This window comes from Eriocheir sinensis, unplaced genomic scaffold, assembly GCF_024679095.1.
Source record: "Eriocheir sinensis breed Jianghai 21 unplaced genomic scaffold, ASM2467909v1 Scaffold89, whole genome shotgun sequence".
NCBI lineage: Eukaryota > Metazoa > Arthropoda > Malacostraca > Decapoda > Varunidae > Eriocheir > Eriocheir sinensis.
The window spans coordinates 525,536-536,160 of NW_026112263.1; the positions used below are offsets into that span (position 1 = coordinate 525,536).

The following is a 10,625-nucleotide window of genomic DNA, read 5'->3' on the forward strand; positions in this document are numbered from 1 at the left end:
AGCCCCAGATGTAGCATCTTGTACTGAAGTCCAAGATGCCAAACTTTGTCAAACACCTTGCTGACGTCTCGGAGGACGAGGTTGCAGCGAGATCCGGATGCAAGGTTGATGGCAACCGTTTCCGTCGCCAAGGCAATGGCGTGGAGGGTGCCCCTCCCCCTGCGGAAGCCGTACTGGGCAGAGTTGTAGTGGCCCTCCCATTCCAGGTGGTCACGGAGACGTCTCGTGAGAACCCTCTCGAAGAGCTTCCCCGGGACCTCCAGAAGGGAGATAGGGCGATAGCTGTCTGGGCGGGTCGGGGCCTTCCCAGGCTTCACTATCATCCTCATCTCTGCCTCCTTGAAGCGATCCGGAAAATACCCAGCCGAGAGGGCTGCATTCAAAATGTCCCTCAGCCGGAACAGGGCGCTGTCAGGAAGGTGGGATAGTATGGTCTTGTTGACGCCGCTTGCCCCAGGGCAGGATGACTTGCTTCCCTTGTTGGCCTGCCGCAGCTCCTGGAGGGAGATACGGCAACTCAAGTGCGAGGCGCCATCAAGCCTGACCGGGTCGGCGGCGTCAAACGGGAGGGTCCGAGGAGCGTTGGCAGCGAGGTAGTGTCTTACAATGTCGTCATTGTGGTCGTCGATGTCTATGTCGGCCGGGTCATTCACGTCGTCCTTCCGGAGTTGGACGTGTGAAGCCGGACCTTTTCTGCGTCTGTACTGTGTTTTCTTCCGGCGCCGTCAACTAAGTCAGAGTACTGACCCGAGGCCCTTCCAGAGAGGCATTTGAGCCTGTTCCAGAACTTCTTGGGGTCGGCGTGACAGGCGGTCAGCCCGGTCAGTGCCCTTCCTCAAGAATCTCTTGACTCGGCGAGTCTCGAGTCGTGCAGCTCCTGACGTAATCGAACGAAGCGCCGGTACTCGTCGTACGTCCATCCAAGAAGCGTCGCTCTGTCTCGCAATGCGTCGAATTGTATGCGCAGAAGGCACGTCGTGCGTGTGGGTCTAGCGTGTGGGATTTGTCGATGTGTCGAGGTGGGGATGTGTCGGTCAGCAGCTGTCTTGACGCTCGACATCCAAGAGTCGAGCGCCGCGTCAATGTCTTCTAGCGTTTCACCGGAAACGTCCGGTTGGTTCGTCATATTAAGGTCGTTGTCGGTCTGGAAGGCCACCCAGTCGGTCCTGCGGAAGGCGTACCGTCGCGGGGTGGGGGTCAAGAGGGGAGACGTCGAGATGTCAATGATGACGGGGATGTGGTCACTGGAGCTGAGAGGGCCAGGGGTGAAGCGGTGATTAAAATGGTTGGAGGGATTGGTGAGTACTGTGTCTGGGGAGGTCGCGGAGCGAGGGCCGAATTACGTCGGGAAGTTAGGTCCGATATGTCGAACGGTGTGTCTGCGTATGTAGTCTACGAGGTCTCGGCCGACACGGTTCTACGAGGCGGAACCGATCTCGACGTGTCGGGCGTTCAGATCCCCCGCGAGGAGCACCGGGGTGCGCCTGCGGAAGAGCCTGAGGTAGTCTGGGTGAGGAAGGTACGGTCGTCTGGGCGGAAGGTAAGATGTTGCGACCATCAAAGGACCATCGGAGGTGTCGACTGTCACTGCGAGAGTTTCAGAGATGAAGTCGTCCTCGACTCTGCAGCGCAGTCGACACCTGACGGTGATGGCAACCCCGTCCGAGGGCTCGGAGCTGAGGTTCCTTTGGTGGACCCTATAGCCCGGGATTTTGATCCTAGCGTCGTCCGTAAGTCCGTGGCTGTTGAGAAGGATGTTGTCAGGGTCAAATTGTCGGTACGTATTGTTCAAGTCAAACTTTCGTCTGTCCCAAGTCAGTACATTGTGTTGAACTACAAGCAACCGAGTCACTGTAGGTCCGGGCGTTGCCTGGTCACGCGGAGGCTGGGGAGCAGTGCTTGTGGGACAGGGCCGGGGGTGAATGAGTGAAATTCATCCTCGGGGAGGGAGTGGAGGTAGCCGGCCAGCGGCCCGGGGAAAGAGCGGAGCCAGGCCCTCAGGTAAGGGAGGGAGCCATCCGGGCCAATGTACCCTAGCTTGAAGCGACCGCCATCCAGGCCCTTTTCGAGGGATTGGTACGTGAGGCGAGACGGCCAGCGATCGGATCGGCGCCGGATGACGTACGGGACAACATGGCACAAGGCCCCCTCCCCAAGGTCAGACGCCTCCGAGGCGGTTAGGGAGCGGGCAGGGGAGACGGAGGATAGAGAGGTGGAGCGCCCTGAGGATCCCTGTGGGGGGAGAGAGGGGGAGATGGGAGGGGGGGGGGAGAGAGGGGAGGATGGCTGTGGCTGGGGCGGGGGGGTGGCCTCGGGCTTCACCGTCTCCTCCGGCACTGCCGGTAGTGGCGTGGCGGGGGACAGGAGGGCGATCGCAGCGCAGAGAGCCGTCTTCACGTAGTCTGCAGGCAGCCGAAAGGGGGGGAATTGGAGGTCGGGGAGACCGTTCTTCTGAAAAGTGGAAAGTGCCAGGCTGCGTCGCGTTCAGGACGTGCGCGTGAAAGACGCAGGCAAGGCTGCCGAGGTTGAAGGACGGAGAGGGAGGGGGGGAAGGTGCCTGCGCGGTCTGGGATTGAGCCGCCTGGGCGTAAGAGGAGGGGGACGTCTCCTGAAGGCGCCTCCGCTGCTGCTCTTTTTCCCTGAGGGCAGCCCTGCGGATGGGACACCGCATGGCCCGAGCACTGTGCTCTCCGTTGCAGTTGGGGCACTTTTTCAGCTCGGCAGCACATACTCTGAATGAGTGCGGACCCGAGCACTCCGAGCAAAGTGGGGTGGCGTCGGGTAGGTGGCAGTTGGGGGTGGTGTGCTGCTCGATCTTGTGGCAGCGGTTACAGGCCATGAGGGGGGTGTACACCTCCGCCCTGATTTGCTCCGGAGTCACGGAGAAAGAGAAGAGGAGAAGCCCGTTCTCGACCGCCTTCCGGGCCATCTCGCTGGACCGGAAGACGATCTTCAGGGTGTTCGAGTTAGGGAATTTATAAATGTCCTCCACTTTCGCCCACCCATGAGCCCTTTCGAGCTCCACCCTGAGCTCGCTAGGGCTATTCTCCGTGACCAGCTCGTCTAGGCGGAAGCATATGACAGTCCGCCGACTACGGACCTCAGAGGGCATGAGAGGAGTGAAGCCCTCTGCCGCAAGGGCCACCAGCAGGTTGCTTTCAAAGACAGCCTCTGTGTCCTGGTCCGAGGCCGTAACCACCACCACCCCGTCCTCCGCGGCGAGTAGGCGAACGAATCTAAGTTTGGGCCCCAGTAGGTTTGATAACGCGCGTCGTGTCGCGAGGGCCTCAGGCTGGGCGTGCCGAATTTTGACGCGGCCCATGCTGGGTCCGTGGGCCCGGGGTAGGGGGGAGTGGTGTCAGGGGTAGGGAAGAGAGACGCCGCAGGAACCCGCAACGTGGGGGGACATAGAGAGGCAATGACAGAGGCCCCGGTCGTGAGGGGAGGGGGGCAAGAGCTGAGGGGGGGTCACAGGGGAGAGGGAGGGTAAAAGCTGGGGGTGGGGGGTGCGGGGCCGACGGGTGGAAGCGGGGCACGGAAGTAAGGGAGGGATGAGCCAGGAGAACCCAGGGAGGTGGGAAGAGGGGCGAGAGGTGGAGGTGGAGCCAAGGGGGGTAACCGTGTTGCGTTGCTAGTGGCGGGAGGGCGGGGGAATGGGGGAGGACTCGGCAGGATGTGTTGGGGAGTCGCAGAGGGCGCGGGAGGAGGAGGGAGTGGGGGAGTGGGTGAGTGGGTGACTCGGAGAAATGTCCCCTCTACGCCACACGGGCCCGAAGCAAGCCAAGACGAACCACTCGATTGGGGAGCCCTGTCAGACGGGGGCGGGCGTCCCGGTAGACGACGGGGAGGTGGGTGGTGGGGGGAAGGGTGAGGTGACTCGGGGAGAAGCCCCTCAGCGCCACAAGAGATGCACGGGAAAACGGGCTCACGCAGGGGCACAAGTAGATTAACCCTATCACAGCAGTGACATTAATCAGTAATCAACATACCTTGCGTATCGGTTGTGCATGCACCACAAACCAGATTCGGCCTGAAGAAACCACGGCGGCTGGGAATGGTGGGAAGGAGCAACGTACTCAAGTCTCAACTCGTAGAGCAGGCATGAGAGGGGTCCACCACCGCCGGCGAGCGGGAGCGGGGCAGGCAGCCAATGAGAGGACGAGAAACCGGCCCCGCGCTCGGCCAAGCCACCACCGCTGGCTGCCCTCTGCCGTGCAGCAAGGGATGGCGGGGCGACACACACCTACCACCCGCCACTAGAATTGGTGAACCACGGAGTCACAGAGACACAGGCGCTACGGGGCCGACACTATCAGTCACCATCAAGTATGAGACGTTACACGTGGTATTTAAAGGAAACGAGAACACACTAAGATACACGGGAGACACTCGTCTCTCGGTGCAGAGCCAGCACGGAGGGACCCACCGTCGCAGAGTCAGCGAGCGGGAGGTGGTAGCCAATGGGAGGACGCGCAGCACTACCCACACACTCCCGGGCCCCTTGCCGAGTAAACCCTGTGCCGCCCGGCCACGGAGGTGGCCAAGCTCACCCCCACCACACGCCGCTGGCGAGTTGGTACACTGAACACACACCACGGTACAGGGGGCCGCCACACACCGTCACTCGAAAGTTAGTTCGTCGGAAGCACGCGGGGCCACGGGGGCCGCCTGACCGGACTCGGGAGCACACACAGCTTGTTCAGGCCGCCGCCTGTGCACCCATACAAAACACCGAGCCCCGGCAACATATACACGCCGGCGGGCATTAAAAAACAACAGCACAATGGAGAGACAATCACACGTGGGATTCAAACGAGGCGCGATATTTAAAGAGAAACCCCCGCACTACGAGACACTGGGAGATGATGGGTGCACGGGGGACGGGAGCACCGCGGGAGAACAATGGAACGAGGTAGCAGCTACAGGACGCCTGGTCCGCCTGTGCCCCAACCCACTTAGTGGGAAGGGGTGTTTACTATCTATATGTGTGCGTACATCGGCGTGTGTGTGCGCGTGTGTATGTATATATGTACATGCACACGTGCGCACGGCGTGCCGTGTATGCACATATATAGCCCCAGCCATAACTGCGACGGGCCGTCGTAGTAGACAAAGGCCCGTTCCCCTTCTTAGGGGTTAATCTTAAAAGGAAAGCGGCCCGGCCTCGGGCGAGCAGCCGGGTGGCCCTTCTACGGAGGCGAGGTGGACCTGTGGGGTCATCCTCGCTTGACGGTGGATCCTGCCCACGGGGAACTGCAGGCCGGCACGGCTGGAGCAGGACTTTGACTTCCCCTTCACCTTTCCTCCCTTGCCGCGTCCAGACATGTCGACAGTGAGTGGTGGGGGCGTGGACTTGCGCTTCTGCTGTGGGCTCGGAGAGCGAATACCCGCCACTTTTTTTTTTTTTTTTTTTTTTTTTTGGTTATTTATCCCCTGGGGGGATACGGGCCTTTGTCAAGTTTGACGGCCCGTGAGCTGAATGGCGAAGTCTGATCGGGGGGTTTACCTCGGAGGTTCACAGTTCGTGACTACGCGCACTAGGGCCTCGTCACTGAGGGCCATAATTAGCTCCGGTGCCGGCAGCCCGTCTGGGTTGTGGAGCAGATGGCGTGTGCCCCTACACTCGAGGAGGTAGTGGAGGAGCGGCTGGAGGACCTCCTCCTACAGTAAGGGCAGTCCACCGGGACCGGGTCGTCGATGTCCAGGAGCGAGGAACACCGGTACCCGAGGCGCAGGCGGTGGAGGTTGGAGGCCACTCGCCTGGGGACGCCTAATGGGAGCCGACGGCTGCCGGAGCCCGTCGCCAAGGCATACCAGTGCGCAGACGGTGAGCCGGCCGCCAAGGCCTCTGCAAGGGCCCGAACGACACCCGCCGAGGTATGGGCCTCCATGTCTCGCTTGAGCAGTGACACGCTCGGGGAGACGGGGCATGTTACGCTGGGCAGCAGTGTGGCCTCTCCGGCAGCGCGGTCAGCAGCATCGTTGCCCACCACGCCTGCATGGCTGGGCAACCAGTTTAAATGGACTTGACGGCCGGCTCTCCCCAGTTCCTGCAACCGGGCGTGGATGCCCGTGAGGAGGGAGACGTTGTCATTCAGTGGGTCCTGGTACAGCGATCGTATGGCCGGCACCGAGTCGCAGTGTACCAGGACCGGGCCCCTGCCCCACTCAACTGCATGTCCCAGCGCCCTGTTCAGCGCTACAAGCTCCGCCTGGGTTGAGGAGGAGCCGTCAGGCAGCCGGACCATCTCGGCGTGGCCCGCCGTGATGAATGCCGCCCCGACAGCCCCAGTGAGGTGATTTACTGAGCCGTCTGTGTAGTAGGTGCCTGCTATGGGCCGGGCTGCCTCCGTTTCTCTGTTCCTGGCCTCCCGCGCTAGGCGGTGCGGTGTCAGTAGGGCCTTTTTCACAGGAAGTGGCTTGATGGTGGCCGTGAAGGTGGCTGGTGCCCACGGGGGAGGTGTGGTGTAGCTAGGGTGGGGCAGATCTTGGGCCATCAGGAAACACCGGGAGAGGCTGGTGGACCTGAGTTTGGTCGCTGCCACACTCGCCCACGTTTTCCTGCGAAAGAGGAGAGGGGCCTGATGGAGGGCCTGTTCCACCGAGGCCCGCAGCGGTTCCGACCTCCTGCGGCGCAGCAGCGTTACCAGGTGGCCGACGGCGAGCTGATTGACCCTCGTGGCAACAGTGCTAATCCGCATCTCCGCCCTCATGCATATGCATTTGGTCCACCGAGGGGCCCTTAGGATGGTGCGGATCGCCGCATTCTGGGCCGTTTCCAGAGGCTGGAGTGCAGCAGGGTCTACCGTCATGAGGCATGGCGTCCCGTAGTCAACACAGGCCCTCACTGCCTGGAGATAAAACAGCCGTAGGACACGGTCGCTGGCACCTCCGGCAGTCCTCGCCAGGGACCGCATGATGTTGGTGCGGGTCACCATGGCTTGACGAAGGTGGTTGAGATAGGGGGCGAAGGAGAGCCTGGAATCCAGGGTGACGCCAAGATATTTGTAGACGTGCACCCAGGGAACAGGTGTGCCGTCAAGATCGAGGGGCTCGGGGAGGCAACGGTGGTGGATAGCCATGGCCTTCATCTTTCCCCGGTTTATTACGAGCCCGAGAGACGCACAGGTCTGTGACAGGCGGCGGAGGAGGAAACGAGCACTGGCCACGTGGTTCGGGCCGGAAACCACCATGGCCACGTCGTCAGCGTAAGACAGGACCTGTGCGTACCGGCTGTAGGGCATGGCCTTCAGCTTCTCCACAAGCATGTTAAAGAGTACGGGACTCAGGACCCCAACCTGTGGCGTTCCGTTTTCGAAGGCCCGAGTTGTGGACCTGCAGCCCTGGAAATGTGCTGCCGCCCTCCGATCCTGGAGGTACTGGCCAATACATGCCAGCAGGCGGCCCCGCACGCCCTTCTCGGCAAGGATGGACAGCACAGCAGGCACCGAGGCCAGCTCGAACGCCTTCTCCAGGTCGAGGAACACCACCACAGCCTGTCTACCCAAGACACCAGAGAGGAGGGTGGACACACAATCTCTGGTGCCCATGCCCCGGCGGAAGGCAATCAGGTGGTGGTGAAGGGCGCCCATCGCCCACCGAAGGCGAGAGAGAAGAATCCTCTCCATCGTCTTCCCCAAGCAGCTCAGGAGGGAGATGGGGGGGAACTCACCTCCGTCACCGCTCTTGGGGATGGGGACGATGATGGCAGTTTTCCAGGTTGCAGGGACAGTACCGCGTGAGTAGGAGGCGTTGAATAGGTTAACAATTTCATCAAGCATGGCAAACCCAGCGTGGCGAAGGAAGGCGTACGGGATTTTGTCTTCCCCTGGGAAGGTGTCGGTATCAGGGATGACCTTCTCTAGCTCATGGAGTTGTATGGGGGCGTCGGTGGCATGTCCTTCACTACAGGCGTCCCTGAAGGCCCTCATTCTCGCCGGGTACGCCGTCCTCTGCAGTTCCCTGGTGGTGGTGGTAAATCTCACAGAGGCAGCACGGGACACAAAGGTATCAACAAGTCTTTCTGCCTCCTCCTGCGGCCGCGGGTGCAACCACGGCCAACTACCAACTACCCCCCACTCGTCGTCAGACGACAGCGGGAGCGGGGCGCGGGAAGCCTCATCTTCACTCTCCGACTCAAGGCGGAGCTGCTTGTCGGCGGGGGACTCCGACGCTGAGTCATCAGAGTCAGGAGCAGGGCGCTCACGCTTATCAGTAGCGGTGGACATCCTAGCAACAAGACACATATAAAAAAAAGGAAAAAAATAGTGAAAAACAAACTGACCTATGTATAGCCGGGCTAAGACTACAACAGCGGGAGGGCTAAGCTCCCCCACCCTCTTGAGGGCTTGGTAGAGCCCCGCTGTTGCCCCTTGCGGGTCTTGGGGGGACCTAACTATCTCTGCTGCCTCCTATGACCACCCCTTTATCCTAATGGGTCCCCTCGTGGCAATGCCCTCGGGGTTCGGCTTCGTACTACAGCAGAGACTACCGGCACACACACACACGCTAAAGGGCGTTGGAGCAGCCCGGCATCCAAGGGCGGACAATCCAGTCCCTAATGGACGGCGTCCCTGAACACAAGGTTGGTGAGTCACCTGTAACTAGTGACGTGACAGTGACGCGTATAGCGCGCGAGCACTGACACGGTGGCGCGGGGCCTGGCAGGAAGCAGAGCAGCTCGATCGCTCGCCCGCGAGAGCTGTTGCTTAGACGGTGGGGGAGAGGTGTTCACGCTGCCAGGTCCGGGAGTCCAATCACGAGCCAATTTCTTCTTCTTCTTCTTAAGATTTATCCCCCACAGGGGGAAAGAGCCCTTGGTCTCGAGAGACGGCCTGTAGCTGCAAGCGGTGAACATAAGGTTCTCTATCGGGGTGGGACACACTCCTCCACGAGCCGCAGCAGCTGGGCGTCACTGAGGTACCCGAGAAGGCTTGGGGCCGGCAGCCCCTCCGGGTTGGTAATTAATTGCCGAGTGCCCTCACACTCGAGGAAACATGGAAACATGGACTAGCAGGCAGCAGAAAGCCTATTGGCTCTTTACTAGGCTGCCTGCGTTCAGTGATTCAATCAATCCGTTTGCCATAGGAGTGGCTTGCAGGAAAGGATTAAAGCACTTGGCGATCAATGCGTTTCTTGAAGGAGTTGATGGTCTCTGCGCTAACCACTTCTGCAGGAAGGCTGTTCCAGTGGCGAACAACTCTATTCGAGAAATAACTCCTGCTGATGTCGGTATTGCATCGCTTTGCTTGAATTGTTTTTCCGTTGTTTCTTGTTCTCAGGTTGGTTTGTAGCGTGAAGAGTTTGGAGTGATCAACGTTGCTGAGCTTGTTCAGGTACTTAAAGACTTGTATCATGTCTCCCCGCAGGGGTCTCTTTTCCAACGTGAAGAGGTTGAGTCGCTCGAGTCGCTCTTCATAGGGCTTCGTCCTCAGTGATGGTATCATCTTCGTGGCGTGGCGCTGTACTCTCTCAAGTAATTCAATGTCTTTCCTGTAAATAGGGGACCAGAATTGCACGGCGTATTCCAGGTGGGGCCTTACCAGCGAATTGTACAAGGATAACATAACTCCCGGCGTCTTGTATTCGAAGTTCCTCGATATGAACCCAAGCATTGTATTGGCTTTCTTACAGGCGGACTTGCAGTGTTTTATTTGTTTCAAGTCACTGCTGATGGTGACCCCGAGGTCTCTTTCCTCTTGCACAACATGTAGTGGTTCGCCACCCATGTCGTATGTGTGGTTGCTGTTTCTGGATCCGATATGCATTACTTTACATTTGGCAGTGTTGAAGGACATCTGCCATTTTTCTGACCACCGAGTGATCTGGTCCAGGTCTCTCTGGATAATTTTGCAGTCTGCCGTTGTGAGGCCACCTTTGTGTCGTCGGCAAATTTTGAAAGATTGGATTTCAATCCTAGTTCTAGGTCGTTGATATATATGATGAAAAGTATGGGTCCCAGCACTGAACCTTGTGGCACTCCACTTGTGACCGGGAGCCACTCGGAGGCCTGTCCGTTGAGTACAACTCGTTGTTTTCTTCCAGTGAGCCAGTCCTTGATCCACGCTGTCAGATTGCCGCCTAATCCCGCCGACTTGAGTTTCTTGAGGAGTCTTTCGTGTGGCACTTTGTCAAAGGCTTTCTGAAAGTCTAGATATATAACATCGCTGGGGATATGATTATCCCAGTTTTCATAGATACCTTGGAAAAAGTCCAATAAATTGGTTAAGCATGAGCACTTGTTCCTGAAACCGTGCTGAGCATCGGAAATGATGTTGTTGTCTTCAAGGACCCTAACGAGTTTGTCTCTGATGATCTTCTCGAGGATTTTTCCCGCCACAGAGGTCAGGCTGATTGGTCTGTAGTTTAGGGCCACACTTTTGTCTCCCTTTTTGTAGATCGGAGTTTCATTCGCTTGTTTCCAGTCTTTTGGGACTTTGTTTTGTTGTAGTGACAGATTGTAGATGGTGGTGAGTGGCTTGAGGATTTGCTGCTTGAGTTCCTTGAGCAGCCTGGGTGACAAGTCGTCGGGTCCGGTGGACTTGTTTGTCTCGAGTTTGTCTAAATACCTCTTCACATCCCGTTCTTCGATTGTGCCAATTTCTAGGGGAGTGATTCCCATCGGT

General features: G+C 58.9%; 1 protein-coding gene across 1 annotated transcript; it reads right to left on the reverse strand.

The window, feature by feature from the left end:
* Positions 1-3,631: 3,631 nt before the first annotated feature.
* LOC126994835 (uncharacterized) lies at positions 3,632-8,228 on the reverse strand. Its single transcript, XM_050854106.1, has 3 exons — positions 5,666-8,228; positions 3,990-4,048; positions 3,632-3,808 (listed from the first exon to the last, which is right to left on the reverse strand). Exons 1-3 carry the CDS (start codon positions 8,226-8,228, stop codon positions 3,632-3,634), a joined length of 2,799 nt encoding a protein of 932 aa, XP_050710063.1.
* Positions 8,229-10,625: the final 2,397 nt, after the last annotated feature.

Bases quoted from the DNA above. Each gene is read 5' to 3' on its own strand.
- LOC126994835 (XM_050854106.1), bottom strand. From the start codon at position 8,228: ATGTCCACCGCTACTGATAAGCGTGAGCGCCCTGCTCCTGACTCTGAT. The intron at 4,049-5,665 runs GTAGGAGGAGGT...CACCATTCCCAG, and splicing joins CCCGGTGGACTGCCCTTACT to CCGCCGTGGTTTCTTCAGGC. The intron at 3,809-3,989 runs GTATGTTGATTA...CCCGTCTGACAG, and splicing joins ATGCACAACCGATACGCAAG to GGCTCCCCAATCGAGTGGTT.